This window comes from Macadamia integrifolia, chromosome 4 (genome assembly GCF_013358625.1).
Source record: "Macadamia integrifolia cultivar HAES 741 chromosome 4, SCU_Mint_v3, whole genome shotgun sequence".
Lineage (NCBI taxonomy): Eukaryota > Viridiplantae > Streptophyta > Magnoliopsida > Proteales > Proteaceae > Macadamia > Macadamia integrifolia.
The window spans coordinates 2,721,886-2,744,797 of record NC_056560.1 but is presented as its reverse complement, the minus strand read 5'-3'; the positions used below and the strand labels follow the sequence as shown (position 1 = coordinate 2,744,797).

Sequence of the window (22,912 nt, the reverse complement as noted above, 5' to 3'; positions counted from 1 at the left end):
TGGAGGAGAAGAGGACTAGTGGTGCACTGGTCGTGACCATCCGCACGTAGCAGCCACGGCTATTAGCCCTTGGGGCTTTTTGCGGTTTTAGATATGATTTCAGATCTGCTTTCTCTTTGAAAACCAGGAGAGAGAGAGAGAGAGAGAGAGAGAGAGAGAGAAGGCTCGATCAGAGGCGCAAATGGAGACAAAGAAGAAGGGGGAAGGAGGATGAGAGGGAAAGGAGTTGCAACGAGTTGAATAAAGAAAGCGGAGAAAGAGAGTTAGTAATAAAGAATATGGATGAATGAGACATCTCTTGAGAGTCAGTTATAAGGAATATGGATGAATGGGACATCTCTTCACCATTTGTTCAAGAAACCAGTTTACACATGCCAAACCTACTTTTCACCAAAAAAACAAAACCATTTTTGTCTAATTACCAACCATTTTATCAAAAAAAATGTTTTCATTAATGATTTTGTTTAATATGTTAAAAAAAAAAAATGATACCAAAGAGGGTCTTCGTTGGGAATTGAGATTTTGGGAATGATTCGTATTCTTCGATCCAGATAAGTGGATTTGCTCGGATTGATATTGGTATCGATCGAGATAAATCTCAATACTTGACCAATCCACAGGTATGACTCAAGGGTAAAAAGGTAATAAAAAATAATTTAGAACAAGGTAAATCCATCCAATCCAGGGTGATCCCAAATATTCCCGATCAGTATCGGCCGAGACCGATCAAGAACTGAGATTACGAACCTTGATTGGATGCAAAATTGCAGATATTCTTGAAAATGGGTCTATAAAAATGGATGGGCCGGTCTGGTCCAAGTAAAACCGATCCGGCTCTACATATATGAGTTAGACTAGTCTAGGGCGCTGGGCTTGCAAATCATTCTGTGTTCCTTTCGTCTTCCCTCAAATCTGCTCTCTGTCACCTTTCTCATAGCTTCGACGCTAGTTCTCGTGCTCTCTATTTAAAGGTATGTGGATTTCCCAATCGACTTCAATTGGGCTTGATTTTTGAATTGCAATTACACAGATTTGGAATGGGATTATTGTTTTGGTGATTTCAATTAAAACTATAATCATTACTTCCATTCAAACTCCGCACATCTTTCTATACATCCGAGAATTGCCTCTGAAAAGAATGAAATCAAATCCAACGAAATAGAAATGAAACGGAATAAAAAAATCGCAACTATATTCACAGAATTGCTAAAAATATTCAAATTATGGGAAAAGAGTAATAGTCATCCGCCCAAAATGCTTCTCTTTTTGCTGAGAATCGGTTGAAGAAGAGACACTGGTTTGCTAAATCAATCATATGTAATAGATTGCACCTTTCATTCATTACCCTGTTGTTCTGTGACATATTTGTTAGTTATTTTGAGCAAAGCTGTTTTATTTTATTTTATTTTATTTTTTATTTTAAAGTGTTTAGCTTGAATATGACCTTCAATGAACTTGTGAATCACTATATGCAGAAATTTTAAGTTCAATTTCTTGAAATTGGCTTAGAATCATGTTAGATCTTTGCCTTGAACAGATAGGGACTATAAAGTACATTGTAAAGATAAAATGAAGCATATTGTAAAGATTATGTCTTTGCTAGTGGCCATCACTGCCTTTTGGATTGGCCTCTTAGAGTCGTCAGTGGTTCCACGTAGTTACGCTTGGTTGGTAAGTTTCTCCTTGATGTCATTGTGCAGTTTTGACAGGATTTTGTTCTCCTATGTTCATATTCCACACCCCCTCTCCCCCCCCCCCCCCCCTTGGTTTTCAAGTTTACATTTCCTTTCTTCCATGTCTTCCCAGCTACCACTCTACTTTATTGTATCGCTAGGATGCTATGGTCTTCTAATGGTTGGAATTGGCTTGATGAGGTTTCCAACATGTCCTCAAGAAGCAGCGCTGCTACAACAGGTTTCTCTACTCTTCCTTCTTTACACATTTTGTTATTTTCCTTAATAGCTTTAAACTTACATATGAGGAAAACCAACAGTGCAGAGTTTGTATTTTAAAGGTAATAATTGATATCTTGTGTATCATTTATCTAGAGAATATGAAGACATGCTAGGGTCTTCTTCTTAATATGCTACTAGTGGCAGGTCCTAATCAGCATGAATTTGACTAGATGGACAAAACCATTTGACTCTCTTTAAAATACTAAATAATATTTTCCATTTTTCATATATTCTTTTTTGAAATGGATGAATGGTTAAACTAGAAAGCATAGAACTAACACTAAATGCATTCCTTGGAACCTAGTGTTAATGCAAATTGGTTAGACGAAGAAAGTTGGCTGAGATGGTTCAGTGTTGTGTAATGGAAGTACAGCTGCTGCACCAATGAGAAGTGTGACTTGAATGAAAGTGGATGTTCTAAAAGGAAATGGGTGAAAGTGAAACTAAAAGTATGCAACCTAATATATATATATATATATATATGAGAAAATTACAACGCCACCCTCTGAACTTTGGTCTTTAATCAGTGTCACCCCCTGTACTTTTCGAAATAACAAAGACAACCCCTATTAATTTAATAAATGCCAAATCCATCCCTGCCATTAGTTAAGCCTGTTAAGTGATGAAATCTCTGTTAATTATTTTGTTAAATGCCCAAAACACACCCACTCAAGGTGAGTTGACCATCTTACCCTTGCCCCTTCTTCTAAATTCATGAACAAATGGTTGGTTCACAAAACAGAGAAGTGAGCAGTGGTTTTCGCCATCGCCATTGCCATATGAAGCCCTAAACCTCGGATAGGGAGGATCGCCATCTGAGAGAGTTTGGGAGAGATGAGATGACCTTTGCATGTGAATTTCCCTTGACTATTCGAAACCTCAGAAAACATGGTTTCACCCTGAATCGAAACCTCGACATCGTCTCAGTTTTAGCTCAATTACAGGGCCACACATCATGTGAATTTCCCTCGACCGTTCCCCTAAACCCACCAAACCAAGAAGTGATGGTGAAAACAAATCATCATTTCCTTTTTTTTAATCTTCCTCTTTAATCATTCCCTCTATTGGTCATTCGCCTTAATTAAGCAAACATGTAAAAAGGCAAGGGCTTTTGCACATTCTTTCATCTGTGCCCCTTTCATCGAAATTAAAGGCTTAAAGAACTTCAATCCCCAATGAGGATCTATCTAATTGCAAGCAAAATAATGTAGGGATGGATTTGACAACCAAACCAGACTCAAGACTGCAGGATCTTATAAACCAAAGAACAACCAAAATCCACCAAGTAACCCAACAGCAGTACACTAACAAATCTGGACAGCAGGTTCTAAAACCTTGCAGTCGATCCCAACAGCTTCAAGAAAACCTCAACAGTAGAATATTAAACAGCATATGATAGTTTCAAATTACTATTAGGTGAATCAGTCCATTTAGGAACAAGGACAGCAACTAACTTCATCACAGATTAGGTAAAACCAGAATCGACTCAACAAAACAGCAACATAGTGAACTCAGAACTCAGAATTGCAGAAATCAGTTATCACTAGTTGTAGGACTAAATAGTAGCAGAACTGGGATATTAAATAGACAACAGGTTTCAGCAAGGCAAACAGAAACAGAATTCAGATCTAGATAGACTTAGCATTCGGCCAGAATTGAGAGAAACTTCATAACTCAAAATCCCCTGGTCTAATTGGTCCCAAATTAAGGCCGAGCCTCCCTCTTAATAAACCCAACAATCGTTCAAAAGGGGAGGGCCATCGGCTGGTTGGATCTTCCAAAACAAAGTAGGGGCAGTAGGAAGAAATCTGGAGATTTCCAGAACCAGAATTCAATCACAATTTCAGATCTCTTACCTGATTTGAAGAACCTTGCAATTAACTTTGAAAAAAAAGAAATAATAGTTGAAGAGACCTCTTGGACTTCACGCCTCAAAGAGTCAATTGGATCAAACACCAATTCTTTCAACCTTGATCAAACACAAGACAACTCTTCATGAAAAAGACAATAGCAACAGCCATTATTTTTTTTTATCAAAATCATTCTAGGATTTTAGGAGCCTCCTGTTCTTTATTTATAATGTTAATGGGGGAGTAAATTAGAAAATAGAAGGTTCCTCAAAAAGGAAACCAAATATTCTCCTAATACAATAGTTACTAAAAACTGAAATTAGAAACTAACTAAAATTAGAAAATAGTTGAAAAAGGAAACTAACTACTAATGACTTGACTCAATTAATAACTTGACTCCTAAGGAAACAAATATAACTCAGATCAAACCCAACTAAAAAGGAAACTAATGAAAAAAGGAAACTAACTAGTAACCCCGTACTCAATCTTAGAGCCTCCCTTTTAGACTAATAAAAGTGGTCTATTACACTCAAAACACATGGGACCAAAGGCCCAACATGTATGGAACCCAACCCTAGGCTTATTCCTAATAAGATAAGCCTTTTTTTGGTGATTAATCTGCATTAACTCTCCCCTTCTTGAAAAAATTCATCCTCGAATTTTGCAGTGATGAGGGGGCAACAACATGTGTGTAGCAGCTTTAACCATTCCCAAACAAAATTCTGGTTGCTTGTAGACTTTTGGAAGGTAGTCTTCAAGGTGTGGAGCTTTCTCTTCAAAGAACCATTATGGCATGACAAACTCTGTATGTTCGACCTTTGAATCGATACCAATTGTGAATGTTGTATGCATAGAGTCATCAACGTTGGTAACCTTCTCATCAAGGATTAGAGGAACAAACTCTTCATTCTCATCGTGAATCTCAAAGACTTGATGTGGAGTTCTTTCAATCACTACCTCATCTTCCACGGCTTCCGTCTTGTCTGCTATGCTCTCCTCAATGTAGAACTCTTTAGTGGAATCTTCTATCTCTTGACCTTCTGTCTTTGAAGCTTCAAGAACTATCTCTTCAATGTGAACCTTGACTTAAAGTTCTTTTGGTTTGAATAGAGATGTCTTCACTTCACCTAGAGGAGCTGTCTCTTGGGGGTGCTGAAGTGTTAGGTTTAGTGGCTAGAAAATTTTTCTTGACCTTCCCAGCTTGATAACGAAGCCTTCTACCTGGGTGTGCTATAAGTTCCTCTGCTCGAAGAGCCTTGTCAAAGGAATCTCTCACTGTATACACATTAGCAACACTAATTTCACTATTAATTTTAGCTCGTAATCCCAGTCGAAACTGAGAAAGTAATTGCCTCTCATTCTTCCCAATGCCTATGCGAGAATACAGTGCATCAAACTTATTCATATACTCCACCACAGTCATATTTCCCTGACGAAGAGAGTTCTACTGGTCTTGTATACGAGCTTTGAAATTACGTGGCAAGTACTTATTAGACAGTTCAAGTTTCATCTCCTCCCAAGTAGTAGGCTCTCTACCACGGTCCTCTAATTCATACTCATAGGTTCTCCACCAATCACGAGCAGCCTCAACTAACTTACCACGAGCTAGTTTAATTTTTCGTTCCTCAGATAGGTCATAGTAGTCAAAGTAGTTATTCAATGCAGCTATCCAACCATAAAACAACTGGGGGTCATGTCTACCATCAAACTCCTTCAAATCAAGCTTGACTTTCTATGAATCCCTTGAGTACCTCTGATGTGTAGGAAATTCATTCTCAAAATAACCCCTTATGTGTTCTTCTAAAGTGGGTTTCTCTACAAGAATCCTTTGTGCTGCTCTCAGATTAGGGATAGGTCTTCTATTAGCCGACTGAGCAGTAACATTCAATGGTGCTTCTTCCACTTCGGGTATTGTATGTGAATCACCGGTAGGTTGCTATGGTTGATTTTCCACAGCCAACAACCTTGCATTTAGATTAGTCTGCAAAGCTTGCGGTTCAGGCTTCAATTCAATTCACCATTTCTGTAGAAACTCCATAATAGAAGCTAAGGTGGGGGTGTTGTTCTCAGCCATGCTTTGATACCACTTAATGTAGGGATGGATTTGACAACCAAACCAGACCCAAGACTGCAGGATCTTATAAACCAAAGAACAACCAAAATCCACCCAGTAACCCAACAGCAGTACACTAACAAATCTGGACAGTAGGTTCTAAAACCTTGCAGTCAATCCCAACAGCTTCAAGAAAACTTCAACAGTAGAATTTTAAACAGCATATGATAATTTCAAATTACTATAAGGTGAATCAGTCCATTTACGAACAAGGGCAGCAACTAACTTCATCACAGATTAGGTAAAACCAGAATCAACTCAACAAAACAGCAACATAGTGAACTCAAAACTCAAAATTGCTGAAATCAGTTATCACCAGTTGTAGGACTAAATAGTAGCAGAACTGGGATATTAAATAGACAATAGATTTCAGCAAGGCAAACAGAAACAGAATTCAGATCTGGACAGGCTTAGCATTCGTCCAGAATTGAGAAACTTCATAACTCAAAATCCCTGGTCTGATTGGTACCAAATTAAGGTCGAGCCTCCCTCTTAATAAACCCAACAATCGATCAAAAAGGGGAGGGCCATCAGCTGGTTGGATCTTCCAGAACAGAGTAGGGGCAGTAGGAAGAAATCTGGAGATTTCCAGAACCAAAATTCAATCACAGTTTCAGATCTCTTTCCTGATTTGAAGAACCTTGCAATTAACTTTGAAAAGAAAGAAATAATAGTTGAAGAGACCTCTTGGACTTCATGCCGCAAATAGTCAATTGGATCAAACACCAATTCCTTCAGCCTTGATCAAACATAAGACAACTCTTCATGAAGAAGACAATAGCAACAACCATTATTTTTTTATCAAAATCATTCTAGGCTTTTAGGAGCCTCCTCCTCTTTATTTATAATGTTAATGGGGGAGGGAATTACAAAATAGAAGGTTATTCAAAAAGGAAACCAAATATTCTCCTAATACAATAGTTACTAAAAACTGAAATTAGAAACTAACTGAAATTAGAAACTAGTTGAAAAAGGAAACTAACTACTAATGACTTGACTCAATTAATAACTTGACTCCTAAGGAAACAAATATAACTCAAATCAAACCCAACTAAAAAGGAGACTAAAGAAAAAAGAAAACTAACTAGTAATCCCGTACTCAATCGTAGGGCCCCCCTTTTAGACCCATAAAAGTGGTCTATTACATTCAAAATACATGGGATCAAAGGCCCAACATGTATGGAACCCAACCCTAGGCTTATTCCTAATAAAATAAACATTTTTTTTGTGATTAATCTGCATCACAAAATCATTCGATTTTTGATTTAATCCTTGATGGTGTTGTGTATATTACAAAAAGGTATAGTTGTAACCCTTCTCTTGTGCTTCTTCTTTTTTTTTTTTTTTTTTTTTTTTTTAACCAAGGTGTACGGGGCCAGCTTACGCTTACTTCGACTAATCCTCGGAAAGACTAGTGCAATAACCCACCGCCACGATCTCCACTTAAATCGCAGATGCACAGATGGGGAATCGAACATGGGACCGTGCGCCTATCAACACAATCCCCAATTTACCCTAACCATCTGGGCAACCCATGGATGGGTGCACTCAAACGTATACCGGAGGTTGCAGAACCAATAGTTGCAGGTTTTGGTTGTCCAAATAGCAACCTAACGGCTGGCCAAGGCGTGAAATCGAAAGAGATAAAATTTCATAAGGGGCAAGGGTAAGATGGTCAACTCACCTTGAGTGGGGGTGTTTTGAGCATTTAACAAAATAACTAACAGATATTCCATCACTTAACAAGAATGGCTAACGATAGCGATGGATTTAGCATTTATTAAATTAATAGGGGGTGTCTTTGTTATTTCGAAAAGTATAAGGGGTGGCATTGATTAAAGACCAAAGTTCAGGGGGTGGCATTGCAATTTTCTCTCTATATATATTTAGTTAGAGAAAAGGGGCGCGCTTGGTCCAACGGTAAGATACAAATGTTGCAACCTCGTGGTCAAGCGGTTGAAACAAGCTCTCGACATTCTCGGGGTAAGGTTGCGTAGTTCTCCCCTTAGACCTCGCACATGCGGGAGCCTCATGTACTGGGTTCGCCCTTTTTTATATAGTTAGAGAATCTAAAGGTCTTGAACACTTGTAATTCAATTATGTAAGAACCTGAACACTTATAATTCAACTATGTAACTATGGCACTCCCATTTTTCATTGTCTGGGCTTATCTACGTGTGTCAGACATCCACACAGTTACTTCATATATTTTTTTCTTCTCTTAAAATTATTGGCAAAGAGGGAAGGGATAGCTTGCTTGTAAAAGGAAAACATATTACACATAGTGGCATGAATAGAAAACATAATTATAGTCAAATTGAAGTGATCACCCATAGGAGGAATACAACTATTATACACGTATATGATGTGATAGTTATCATAGCGCCAAGGCGTTGCAGGGCTGCCAAGTTGCCCACTTTAAGGAGACCAAGTATTATTTTGTTCTTTTCCCTCTTTTCTGACATTGTTTAGTATGCTACATATACCTTACATCATAAAAAATCAATATTAAGCCACATCAAGTCATAAAATATTAACATTAACTCATATAAAATCATAAAAAATCAACATTAAGTCATGTGAAGTCATAAAAAATCAATATTTAGTGAAATATTCTTGTTCTATAATTAGTTTGATAGGTCAAATGATTTTATTTTTACATGAGAGTAGAGCATAAAACCAGCTTTTCAACAAGTCTAAGATTGCTTAAATCTGAGTTTTAATGACAAAGTTATGTTCTGATCAAACTTATCTTCAAGTGCGGGAGTGCTCTTAAAATCTCCTAAATGAAAATAATTTTATGGATATCAAAATAAAATATTATTTTATTGAATTTTGGGTTTTTAGAAATGTTTTACATAGTAAGATTTATGAAATTTTCAAAATTGAAAAAAACCCTAGCATTTGAAAGTTGAAAATTCCTGTACAACAAAAAATTCAGTTTTTGTTCTTGAGCAAGGGGTTAAATTTTTATCCTTTTAGAATTTGTTTTTTAAACTATTTTTATTAGATTCAAATAGGGGGTATTTATTATTTATGAATAATATCTTAAGTAAATGGAAAGTGTTGTGCCTTGCAGTAAGATGCTAGTGCACTTAGGCGACAGTTGGCCAGATTCCAACTAGGTTGCCTTGGCTCCGAGTTGTCGCCTAGGCCCTTGACAACTATGGCACTCTATGTATCAAGTTTCTAGTCTTTTGAGTTTTGGCCGCATACATGTGTCTTGTTCTTGTTATGTAACGGTTTGGTGGAAGATGTGGTACCAAAGTGTATGCAAGTTGTGGGAGGTGATTGTATACTGTAATCCAAGTAATTGGGTTACTTGATACCCAAGCTGAGTTGCTATTGCTTAATTTTTTTGGCCACTGAAGTGACTAGGCATCAGATTTCGTTCTTATTGCATTTCATTCATTTTTGGTGTGTTCAACCTCTTCAGTGGGATCTGACAGAGTTACATGACGTGGATCAAAAGATGGCTTTGTTTCCCTTCTTTTCTTTTCTCTTTTTCTTGATGTTGTTCTCTTTGTTCTCCTTTCATTTGTTTATTATCTTTTCTCTTTTTTTAACCTGCCTACCTTGAAAAAGGAAAAGAAAAGAAAAACCGTTGGTTTTAGGCCCCTCAAAAACTTCCACCGGAGGTTCCCTTTAGAAAAAAATTCTTAACTCCGTTACATTCTATGAATCCTCTTGAGATATTATTTCAATCATTTCCTTACATTGTCTTAGCGTGTAGTTGCTAAAATTATCTTCCACAAAATTTGACATGCTCCAAAAGAAGCTCATGGCCAAGATTAGGGGATGTTGATTGGGGCTGATCCAAGAAATTGTGAATGAACATAAGAATCGCAAATCAACTCTGGCCGAAAGATTAAATGGATGGACAATCAAATTATGATCCCTCAAAAAACCAGTTTTACTGGCCCAGTCACATTCTTTCTGTACAACTAACTCAACTCTTACTCCTTCTATTGCTCCCTAAGGGATTATCTCCCCTAGTGTTTTCCTTTTCTTTTTTTTTTCCTTGGAAGGTTTTGTTCTCTAACTGATATGCACACATGCTCCTGTATTTGGAAGACAGAGATCTATTTTACTTCATGTTTGCATCTAATTACATGCTTTAATGATATCAGAGATTAGAAAACCAGCAAAAAAGAGGAGAAGAAGATGATGTGAAGACTATCGCTACTAGTGAACCAATTTATAATATTCCAACAACTGATTAAACAATAAAGACAACTAAATTAAGCTATTAGATAAGAACTAAGCTAAGCCATTAGATGTGATCCTATGGTACACACACTATTCCATGGAGGTCTATGTTGGTCCTCATTAAAAATCGGACTATTGGCAATATAGATCACAACTTGATTATCACATAACCACCTTTGGTGAAAGCTTGTCACGGCTGATAGCCGGAAGAAGATAAAATGTCGGCATCCTAAGACTTGTAAATGAGCATATGATGGAACCTGTTTAGTCAGCCTCTGAAATGGAGAGACATTCTTTGTCACAAGAGTAGGGGTGCAAATGAGAAGATATGCAACAGCTGTGAATGCAGCTTCTGCCCAGTATGAATTCAGCACCTTCATTTCAAGCAAGCGAAGGAGCAAGTGAAGGGGCCCTACCAGGTGTGCGCAACACATCAGGTTGCTTTGTCCTAACTCTAAAACAGATAAAGACTGATGCGTGCCCCAGCAATCAAACCTAAATTCAACAGGGCACTGATAGTAAATCATCTTGATCACCGGTATAGAGTGGTTGTAGATCAGTAGCAAGAAAAAGTTGGTCATAGATCACTATTGCGCAATGGTGCTCGTAGATCATGTCACTAATAATTGGGACATAAGCCTTGTCTTTGTTGTTTTGGTGAGTGTAGACCACCCGTTGGGCGAAAGTGACCAAAAATATTGATTGCAGTTTGATTATCGCAATACATCTTCATAGGTTTCACAATTGAGAACTCCAACTCTTGAGTGAGAGATTTCAACCACATCAGTTCTCTTGTAGTTTGTGCCATAGTTCTATACTTTACCTCTACACTAGGCACTACAATAATCTGCTTCTTACTCCAAGTCATAAGGTTACCACCAATAAACATGCATTATCCAGTAGTTGATTGGCAATCATTGGTAGCACCAGCCCAATCAACATCATAATAACCCATGGTATCTGTGTGACCATGATGTTGATAGACAATACCTTTCCCGGTAGCACCTTTAAGATATCTCAAAATGCGGCATGCAGTATCCTAGTGAGCTTGTTTAGGACTCTCCATAAGTTGAGTCGTTGACTTACAACGGCGAAGGAAATATCAGGATGAGTAATAGTCAAATAAATAAGCTTCCCAACCAAGCTTCCGTCAACAACAAAGCCTTGTCCCAACTAAATGGGGTCGGCTACATAGATCCGCTATGGACAAGTTTGCAAAATAAAAGCGAAGGAAATAAATGGGAAAAGAAAGGGAAAGAAACAAAGCAACACCTCTAGGACATCCCACCTAAAAGCGATCGGAAACATGGATCTTTGCCCTCAAACAGCTCTATTTTATGTCATACTAGGATCTAGACCAAGTTTAACATGTCTTTCCTTACCAACTCTTCAATAGTCATTTTAAGCCTGCCCCTAGCTCTTCTAGCTCCATCCATCTGGATTTGGTCACTCCTCCTTAGTCCTTACAGGAGCATTCAAAGATCTATGTTGAACATGTCTGAACCACCTTAAGCGACATTCTCTAAGCTTGTCTTGAATCGGTGCAACTCTCAAATCAGCTCTATCCTTTTGCATTGTTGTTCATTCCTCATCCTATCCCTTTTGTATTGATGTTTATCCAATAAATATTTGTCATCACACGCCTCAAGTTTCAAATTATGATACTTCAACAGATATAACCACGTCATCCGAGAATGATCGTCAAACTTAAAATTGCTATAGGAGAAGTAGTAAGGAAAGATATGCACAGTTTAGGTCTTGTCCCAAGTATGATCTCGAATAGATCTGATTGGAGGGCTAGAATCCATGCAGCCCACCCCGTTTAGGTGAATTTTTACCAATTTTAATGTCTTTATTTTGCTGCCTTTGATCGCGTCCATGTAGTTGAGCCCATCTAGTTGGGATAAGTCTGAGTTGTTGTTTTGTCTGAGAATAATTGTCAACAAAAGTAAGTTGAGTTCCTCCCACATGGCCTTTAAAGAACTATAGTAATCACCGACAAATTTGCCATTATGCTTGAAGGAGAAAAAAAATCTCATATAAGTCAAATACCCTGGACATGTTTTTGTCTTGAAAGACTCTTTTTGAGTTCGTCGCAAACACCTTTGGTTGTGGTATGAAACATGACATTGACAGCCATAGAGGGCTTCATACTACTAGGTAACAAACTCCCAACATGTTAAGCCCAAACCAATTCAGATCTAACCCGCAAATCAGTATTCACAGAAACCAGAAACAGGGGTATGCAACAAGGGGATCAAGAACTAAAATAATCCCAAAGAATTGACTATACCAGCAGAGAATAAACCAGCAACAGAAAAGGTAGCAGAAACCAAAACCCTAGATAAAACTAGGCCTGCGGCTACGGCAGAACTAGGGTACCTACGGTTGGATGTAGAAGGCTCGGGTTGGGCCCTAACCTGGATCGAACACAGGGGTTAGGGTGCTGAACAATACCCTAAAATATCTTCAGATTCTGCTGGGTGGTTTGGAAGATCTGGGGCTTCTGGATGTCAGGTCCTAAACAAAGAAAGTAGGAGATTCTTCTAGAACGGTAGTAAAACACTTCAACTGGCCACCAAGCTTGGATCGAGCGGTCCTCTTGGAGCCTGGAATAAAACTCTACAAGGGTTTCCTGATCAGACTTCAGAACTGAGAGATATGGTCAACTGATGGAGCTTCAATAACCCGAACTTCCTTCTGAAATCGATTCTGGTTTATGCCCTCAACAGGTCTGAATAATTCACTCACTAGTTCCTCACAGCAATCAATAACAGAGAATAGAGAAAGAGAAAAGAAGAAGAGATTCAACTGTTTAGATGTGGGCGGGAATGGCTATCTCAGCCTGGGCATCTCACCCACAGCTATCCCAGCTGCTAGTGGCAAGTAAACTTTATTCATTCAAATCTGATTTGTGTCTACAACAGCTCCTCTTTAAATAGTGGACTGAAGTTACAATAATAGCAATTGGACTCAAACTAGGAGTTGGACTCCAATTAGGAAACTAAGACAAATTAGATACTAACTCTAACTTCTAATTTAGGAAACAAATACTAGCTAATTAAAGCTTCCTATACTGGGCCGATGGGCCATCTAAGCTTGGCCGATGGGCCCTTATTGGAGATGGATCGAACTCAGCCTTAAGGCTGGTTCGATGGCTACTTGGGCTGGATCTTCCTCCTGCGATAGTGTAGCCCATGATGGGGATCTACATTAGATTGCATTGTCAACTATCCATTCAGGATACTCAGGAGTTGTCATAGCAAGTGGTGGTTTATTCAAAAAATCCATTTTCCATTTGGCAGTGATATAAACCCAAATTGCTTGTGCCCAGAGAAGATAGTTGGGCGCCACTTAGCTTCATAGAAGTTATTTGGATGTAACTGTGTCCACTGGGGGTTTTGAGTCCTCCACGATGTGTATGAGACGATAACCGATAGTAGTATATCACCAGCAACAAGAATAGATGATCACCCAAATTTTTGGTTTACAGTAGTATATCTCAAACTGCATAGATAATAGCCAGCCACCACAATATGTATAGAAACCAATGCACTTGAAGATGGAAACCAGCTATGACAATTTATATATGATCCAAGTGCAATATAATAACCAACCACCAAAAAAAAAAAAAAAAAAAAAAAGAGTATATAGATATCCCACCTTCACTCAAGGAGGGTTAGATATCGCGGAAGGAATTAGATCCTGGATCAGCCTGATATTGGTATTAAGGAACCCTAAAATAGGGACTATGATTCCCCAAAAACTCACTTGATTCCAGTGGTCAGATTGGAAGTAATTAAGAAATTATATTCCAACAGAATTTTTGTAACCTGAAATGGGAGATTTACTGCCACAGGAAAAAGACTAGGTGGAACAGCCTGAAATTAGGGTCGAAGGACCCTAAGATGATGATCGATAGAATCCCAAAAGACCATTTAAATCTGATGGCCAGATTAAAACTAATTAATATCATAAGTCTGCCCAAAAAAAAAAAAAAAAAGCTGAAAAAACAGGGTACCACTGGGAGGATTTTCCTGCAATATATAGCCGCAAACAGGGGCTTGGATTAGCCTCATCTTTGTGTAGAAGAATCTTACCAATAGGTTAACTTCACCCTGAAAAAAATTAGGTCCAATAAGCACCCATGAGAGATGTATTGATGTCCACCGATTCAAGCGGAATTGTTCCAGAAACAGAGTATTGCAGGGTAGATAAAGCAGCAACAATCTTCGTAATATTGATGAATTCATGAAATTGATGGAATCAGTGCAACAGATCAACTCCTTTGTGTAGGTAGTATAAACAAGAGAAGCCCTAGTTTATTTTTATGTAATTAATAACTAGGGTTTCATAGAGTAGGTAGGGCAGCATAGGTTGCTTTAAACCAAGGGAGGAAAACTCTTAGAAGACTATCAAAGCAAGTGGAAACACTGATTATCGTTGCTCTGATATCATTTAATGATATCAGAAATCAGAGAACTTGCATAGTAGAGGAGAAGAAGATGAAGTGGAGAGTAGAGACTTTATCACTACTAACCAACCAATTTATAGTATTCTAACAACTGACTTAGTAGGGATCCTAGTAAGAGTGGAAGACTAATTACAATGTTATTGAACACCTACTAAGCCTATTTACTAAGCCATTGCGGATTCTGGGAAGGTCATAATGTACGCAACCTTACCTCCGTTTCGTGGAGCAACCGTTTCCCAACTTGAACCTGCGATCACTAGGTAGCAATGGAGCAACAATACCATTGAGCCTTACCCCCGTTTCGTGTGTTGTATATGATCTTACCATATATTTAAATACTACGAGTTCCATCAACTTGACCATGGATAAGTGTGTTGAGACAATCATATGAGATTTAAAAAGTTAAGGTTAGGTACTGTAGAACCATATCAGATATGATAGCATTATATTTAGTTTGCTTGTCAATGTAGAAACTTTAGAATCCATCTCCATGTTTTGTATCAGCGTGTGTACTGTATTTATTTCTGCGCATCTTAAATGATTAAATTCCTTGCATCACGCTCGTCCTTGCTTGGAAGCTCCATGTAGCTGACCCCATTAAGTTGGGATAAGATTTGGTTGTTGTTGTTGTATTCTCTTGGTGATTTTTTCAGAATGCTTGTTTCAGAACGGCATTAACTTCCATGAAGAATTATTTTTTTAATTCTTGTGTGTAGATGGGGGTGGTCTGAAATCTGCATTCCTGCTCCTTTAAATTATCTATCTATCTATCTATCTGTCTATCTATATATATACACTAGTAAATCTACACGTGCAATTGTGCAAATGCACGTGGGCATGTGTTAACTGATGAAGAGAGGAAATATATCTGAACCAAATGTGAAAATTTCCTTACAACTTAATAAATTATTCATGAGTTACATGCTCTAAATTGCAAGAGCTTGGTAACTTTGTAAAGGTCACTCAATAAGATAATACTATAATGACAATCGAAACGGAAAATTTGTCTTTCCAATAATAGATCCAAATAAAAATAACAAAAAGTTCCAATATTTGATAGGAGAAAAAAACACATTTTTACATGCAGGACCTCCCTTGAGATGAATATGGACATTCAGGAAAAGAACCCTCTTTTTTTTTCAGTTAAGAGGTTTACAACTTCAAGAGTCTCACTCTCTTTCTTGTTGCCCATTATTCCTAGTCATTCTTAAAACAAGTTTCATATTGTCCTCTGAAAAAATAAATAAATCAAAGAAATGTAGATTCTCTTTATGAAAATCAGATTTTTACATCATTATAATTACTATTTCTGTATGGCGAAATGACTCAGCGGCTTAAGAAAGGAAAAATGCTGCATATTTGTGTATCCATCTAATGTGAGCGTGAAGAGAGATGAGTAAGGGATGGTCGTTGGTCAGGAGAGTTCCACAAACTCTTAACTCAACCAGCATTGCTGTTAGCATGCCTTGTTGTATCTATCAACTTAACAAATTACTGTTGTAACTGATGAGATGATTATTATATTAGTTCAATCTCCATCAACATAAACTGTGTGGAGAAATTCAAACAAATAGTTCAGTCTTTCAAATTCCATTGTGACTCTACTGCGCACCACCATTTACAATCAATCTAGGCTTCCAAGTTAGATGATAAGGCCAAATATTAATAACGCAAAAGGAATTTTCTTCCTATACAGAAAAACAGAAATGTTCCCCCTCTTGCCCAAAACAAATCCAGAAAAGAAAATGGTTATATTTGTGTATCTATATTTTATCATATAAAAATAAAAAATAAAATAAAATAAAATAAATCCAAAGAAGTGGAACAACATGAATAAGTTGTTTTTCAGTTGCATCATACAGTGTGTTTCTGGCCGACTGCAAGAATTCAAATAAAATCAGTTCCATCCAGTTCACTCATAGACTGTCAAGCCTATCACCTGAAATTCATCATTCAGAAGTGAATCCTATGACTCTCGAAGCAAATAAAGGAAATGCATGGAATTTTGAGGGGTCTGTCTTTGAAAGATGGGAAGACAGTTTTTTGTGTGGAGAGACAGTGAGGAGTTCTCTTGGTAGGGGGAAGAGGAGTCTTTCTTGGGACAAAATTTCTTTCTCGCATGCATGCTAGAGAGAGAGAGAGAGAGAGAGAGAGAGATGCTGTCAAAAGGAGGATTCGAACTGACCAAACCATGGTTCAATTGATCCCAAGGTGATGGGGTAGCCTTAGGGAGGAGGGGAAGAAACGCACAAAGAGGGGGAAGGGAGTCACAGCGCACGAATTCAATTAATTCTAAATAAAATTCACTCTAATCTCAAACATTAAGTTTATGCAAGTATATAAAGTGAAAATTATAAAACTCCTACTTAGACTCTAACACTGAAACAAAATCCTATTTCTCTATCTCCTACGTATTCTACCCAAAGACAAACATGAGAAACAAAAGACATAGTATTAAACTAAACTACTTCCAACCCTTGTTGGACCAAAAACCTGGGTTAGACCAGTTCTTCTTAGCCCTTGGCTTCCATGGCCGGTCATGCTGGTCCAATCAGATAAGTGCAGCTGTATCTGCATCACAAGGTCTGGACCTGGTTTAGTCCTACCGATCCAGCATTGCTTTCCCAATTTTTGATCTTATGCTGGTCCATACGTGCAGCCATTGAACCAGCATAGATGCTCATTGAATAGTGCATATTGCACTTCCCTAATTGGTCTTCTAGAAGAGACCAAACAGCCAGCCCAAGCTGCCATTGATCCAGCATGTCCAGCAGCTTCCATAACTAATGCATGGACAATTTTTTTCTCAGCAAGTTTTGGTCTTCAAAAGGATCTTCTAGAAGTATGCCAACTGTCCCATCTGCTTTGGAAGGAAGAACTCCAGGATAGTTCAAGATTTGCCAATCAATTTCAGCAAGATTTGTTTCCTTTTTTGGTTTTTCTTGGTTAGCAAGTTAGTGTTATTTGTTAGGAGATATTAGATTAATAGGAGTTTCTATTTTTATATTTACCTGGTTAACAAGTAGTTCGTTGTTAGGAAAGTTTATGTTAGTTTCCTCTTTTAATTACTTTCAAATTGTAAGCTGAACTTGCTCCTTTATAAGGAGCTGTTGTAATCAATTGAGAGGTTAATGGAGATTGAAGTTTATGAAAACTGAGTGTTTACTCATGGCTGAAATAGTTATTACCTTGAGGAGTGAGATACCTACCCATTCATTAATTCTTCTCCACCCTTCTCCACCCTCCAGCAAATTTTCTTTCGTTTCATTTTATTGGTTTGCTGTGAGAGAGTGTTTGAGTGATCAAAGTTATTCTGTTGAAACCTAGAAGCTCCATCAAAAGACTAGTTTGAAGGCCTATGGTTGCTGTTCTGCAGAACTCCATAAATTTTGCTAATTCTTTTCGACAACCTATATCTCTATTCAACCATCGGAATTGTCTCATCTTTTGCGGGTTTGTTGACCCATATAGGACCTTCATGTACTCCAAGTTTCAGCTCCATCTGGGCTATGGTTTGTGAGTTCTCAAATTTCTCCCTATTCAGCCAGATTTTGAGATTCTGCTTGGGATTAGGTCCTTTGTGATCTAGTCTTACAATAGAGAGAGCCGTTGATGTATTAAAGGGGTCCCTACCATTCTTGAGAGAGTATGGGTGTGTTGGTTCTAGGAATGGGAAAAGATTTCTAAGAACCCATAATCGTATGAGTTCGTATATAAGAGACAAATAGAGGTGCATCTTTCTGCCCAAAAAAAGGTGCGGCTATTGGTGGGTATCCGTTAAAATCGTATGTTGGTTGAGAGTATAGTAGGTGCAATTATATCCAATGAAAAAGTATACCAAAAAGGAGGACATGCTTTTAAAGTAGTACGCTATGATATTTAGATGGGTACACTATAGAAGGGGGGAGGGAAAAGGTAAGAACCAAGAGACTCGAACTTGAGACTTCCTGGTGAGTGTGGGATTTGTGCACTACAACCTCACCAACTGCGCTAGGCAGTTGGTGTGGAACATGATTGCAAACCCCTGAGCCAACAATAAATTATCTATATTGTTAGCTCAGGGGTCTGCATTTCTGTTCCACAATTGTTGTATATATGTGCTTTCATACATTACAGATGCAAATCCTTTCATAATCCTATGTCAACATTACAGGATGCCATGATGATCCAATTTGTGTAGTTTTTTCATGTGATACTGCAGTTTCCTAATCACACTAAAGAAATACAGATAAATTGGCTGTTGCAATCATCAGTTTTGTAATAGGGGATCTCCATGATGGGTTTCATCGGTTGGTAGAAGCTTCCACTGCCCCTGTGCCCCATATGCGCTACTAGCACAGTGACACGGCTTTCTGGTCTATAAACTTATCATTAGTTTCAATAGTGATTTCCTTTTGTTATTGTTTGGCTATGATATTATTGATATACATGAAATTTGAAATAAAGATATTGGTGTGCAGGACATAGCAGAAGCCAAAGAGTTCTTCAAACAAAAAGGGGTTGATGTGGGTCGTGATTAAGGCCTGACAAAAGCTTTTTTCCTGTGGTGGGTTAAAAGAAGAAGCCAGATTTTGGAGACGTAGAGGAAATTCCTTGACATTCCTTAAAACCAGAGAATTTAGAGTGAATATTAGTTCTCAAACTAACTTGAAGCATTGGCTTCTCTGTGACTGAGAAATTTGGAATGAACCATTGATACCTTCGAATTGTGTAAAACCTGATAGTGGTTTGTTTTTTTGGTTGGGGTAGGGGCGGGCTTAGTTGAACAGAATTTCTTTCTAAAAGAAATGGAATGGTTAATTCCACAAAAGAAGTCTTTTTCATGAGATAGAACTAGCAAGGAGATTTGATGTAAAATTATCTCAATTTTGATGCTTCTACTCCTGAGGATGAGGGTGAGACTATAGAAGCTCCTTTTATTCTTCTTCTTCCCTCTTTTGTCTGATTTAAATTGGAAGAAACATTTGAGGTTAATCACAATTTTTTATTTTTTGGGGAAAGGTTTCAAAAACGAGGTATTTTGGAATACCTCTTCTCTGTTTTAAGCCTTCACGTTCTAATACAAGACTTGAACCTTCGACCTCAAAGATGAACGTATGATCAATAAGCCATTGACGATGCGAAGAGACTTGTGTTTTTAAACCGCATTAATTACTTATCAAACTCATACGTTTGGATCCAAGTGTCCTCTGTCCACATTTTTGTTTCTTTGTTTTTAACTCTTGAGGCTACATTATCTCAAAAGGATGATGATATGTTTGTCACACAGCGATTGTTGATGGTACCAATCACTGCAATGTATAGAGAACCGGGACCCAGCTCCACCACTCAGTCCCATTGAGAAATGAGAGCCTAACCTACGACCATTTCTCCTGAATGAGTCATTTAACTTGGTAGGTTTGGTTGGCTAGGTGGTTGCAGATCAGCTGAGGTAGCTTGTGCAGAAATTACTTCACTGAGGCTCATGACTACTACGATCTATGGGTCTCACACATGATGAAGAGAGAATCTTTTCTTCCAACCTATTTGTCCCTAAGATTAGAGAACAATAAGGGTGGGACTTAATGATAAACCCAGAGTCCAATCATCTTTTCACATCACCATTGATGAAGAGATTAAAAACCTAATTCAAGGTTTTGTAATCTATTCCGAAGACAATTTTTTTTTTGGATGAATATAATAAGGATGCAACACGAGGACTTCCCAGGAGGTCACCCATCCTAGTACTACTCTTGCTCAAGCACACAACTACAGAGTTTTAATGGGATATAGTGATTTCGGAAAAATGTTTTAATCGATTCTATGTATTAAGATCAAATTTATATTGGTCTACTCCTCTGCCACCGCAACCAGACACATTTCCATTCACAGAATGTGAAGATATCAGTTCAGGCAAGCTTACAAATTCATGGGATCATCAATCAAATTTATTGAAATCTTTAGAGAGAACAATGCTCAAATGCTACCAAACCCATAAATTTTCCTTCTTTGATCTTTTTTTTTTTTTTTTTTTTTTTTTTTAATGTTAGTGTAGTCATATAATATATTTATTGTATATAGTAATATAATACATGCAATATATACATGGGTCAGCTTAGGCTGGGCTGGGCTCAACCCTAGCTCAGCCCAAGGCTTAACCTAAGTCCAGTCAGGACTTACATTGGGCGAAAATTCTAGCCCAAGCCCGCCCTATAAGCTGAAACACTTAGCCCAGGCTCTGACCAGGCTCCAGGTGGGCTAGGGCGGGTTTGGGCTGATCGAGCTTTTTTGAAACCCCTAGATAAGCTTATCATTACTAGTCTCCTGCAACACTAGATGGACAAAGGCTTTGATTATAAGGAGCGAGGAGAAAATAGAGGATCTAGACACCTATATGAATAGAGATGCCAAAATTTGCTTTAGAAAAAATAAAGTAGAAAAGTGAATAGATAAAATCTTTTGTCGTCTCCATCACTAGAGTGGGGTTATCACCGCAAATATATCCGACGACTACAACAAAAGTAATTTCTCCAAGACTAAGCTCTGTCAACAATGAAAGTTATCTCTAAAATCTTCTTTAACGACTCAGAAAGGATATTTTTAAAGATAAATGATGATTTAGAGAAGAATTTTACTGGTGACAGCAATGTTTATGCAATGAGGACCCTTCTTCAAGGACAACTGCCTCAAACTAAGGAAGGTTCAAGAAATAAATGAAGATGGGAAGAGCAAGAACAACAACATATGAATGCTAGTCTGGATGTAACGGAAAGTGCAACCCAAGCTTCATTGTTGATCAAGTTTCTTAAAGAGATTTTCATAGGAATTGGTGAGAAAGCCCAGCTCATGAAGATCTTACCCATGCTGCACCGGTCGAACCCATCCCGTGTGAGGGAGAACCCCTGAGAAAGTGAAAGGTCAGTCGGTTGTATGGCCAACCCAGTCCCTATTCCAAAGATCTGATCCCTAGCCGCCTCACTGAGACCTTCGATGCACCTCAGTCATCCCCTTGCCCTTCCAACTCTGATGTGTACTCTCCCTTTTTTGGCATTCAGCGCGATCACTATCATCTGATCGTTGTTTTCAACGATATGAATTTATACTTCAAGCCACCATAAGGTGCATTTAAGATGGTGTTGGATTCATGTATTGCACTCAAAGACGATATATGAGCAGAACCACTTCATGCATATTGTTATCTGATACAGTATGCTTCCCTACTTGGGAAGTCTATACTGCTATCCTGTATATATGGGAGTATTATCACATGTGATATCCCAGCTCAATGCAATCTTTTCATACCTATTGTATAGATTGACTAGGGTTCTATTGTTGTACTCTATATAAACTGTAACATATATAAACTGTAACCGGAGATTGACTAATATCAATGAATACCATTAACATTAGCATGGTATCAGAGCCACCGGCTCACGCCAAATTCAAAAAAAAAAAATTTCCTAATCCCTTCTCTTCTCGCTTCTTCTCTCCCATAGTTGCCATCGATCCCCCTCTCTTGGAAATTCTAGCCACCCCTAGTTCTATTGCACCCTCCACAATGGCTCCTACCATGCCCACTACCCCTACCACCACCCCCTCCCTACACTCTGTGCACCATTACCTTTCTTTGAAGCTGAATCCCACGAACTTTCTTCTTTGGCGTGCCTAGCTCACGCCGTTTCTTCATGGTCAGTGTCTTCTTCGTTTTCTTGATGGCCCAGAGACAGTCGACAAGCTTTGCTCAACTAGAAAGCTTTACAAAGAGAACTAAGGCGTGCAGAGTTGCATGGTAAATTATTAGTTTTAAGCATAAGATGGAGTAAATGCTTATGAGGATGACTCAAACAGCTATGCCAGCCATCAAGTGTGGTACGCTCGGCAATGGAAGCAGAAGGTGGAGAACTAGAGGGGTGATGGAGAGTGTAGAGACCTCCTTTACTCGGACTGGACAACACCGTTGCCTTGGTGACCTGATCCTTCACAAGAAAGTGAGAGGGATGGAATTCAAGGAAAACGTTATTATCCCGAGAGAATTTTTGAACAGATAATAAAGGCTTGGAAATAGAAGGTACATGCAAAACATTAGATAAACAGAAATAGAGAGAGGATGAAGGGGAAGGAAGAATGGCATTACTGTAGTGCACTACTCTCTAAACCCGGTTTATTGTCCGGTTGGTTCAGTTTGGTCATGCAGGGTCTGAACCGGGAAGGATTGATGTGGGTGCCTTATGGTATATGATGGCAAGGGTGACTTCGAATGCGGGGTGGCCGGACAAATTTGAGCTAGTGTCCGATGTGGTTCGCACTCCTAAGTTGTGCCCTTGCACATTTC

At 38.3% G+C, this 22,912-nt stretch overlaps 1 protein-coding gene across 1 annotated transcript; it reads left to right on the top strand.

The window, feature by feature from the left end:
- Window positions 1-823: 823 nt before the first annotated feature.
- On the top strand, window positions 824-19,532 carry LOC122077012 (dolichol-phosphate mannose synthase subunit 3). Its single transcript, XM_042642725.1, has 4 exons — window positions 824-971; window positions 1,538-1,671; window positions 1,807-1,914; window positions 19,062-19,532. The coding sequence occupies exons 2-4, from the start codon at window positions 1,570-1,572 to the stop codon at window positions 19,119-19,121; spliced, it is 270 nt and encodes an 89-aa protein (XP_042498659.1). The 5' UTR covers window positions 824-971; window positions 1,538-1,569; the 3' UTR covers window positions 19,122-19,532.
- Window positions 19,533-22,912: the final 3,380 nt, after the last annotated feature.

Coding starts and splice junctions, on each gene's coding strand:
- LOC122077012 (XM_042642725.1), top strand. CDS start 1,570: ATGAAGCATATTGTAAAGATTATGTCTTTGCTAGTGGCCATCACTGCC. Junction 1,672..1,806: donor CACGTAGTTACGCTTGGTTG/GTAAGTTTCTCC, acceptor ATGTCTTCCCAG/CTACCACTCTACTTTATTGT. Junction 1,915..19,061: donor AAGCAGCGCTGCTACAACAG/GTTTCTCTACTC, acceptor ATTGGTGTGCAG/GACATAGCAGAAGCCAAAGA.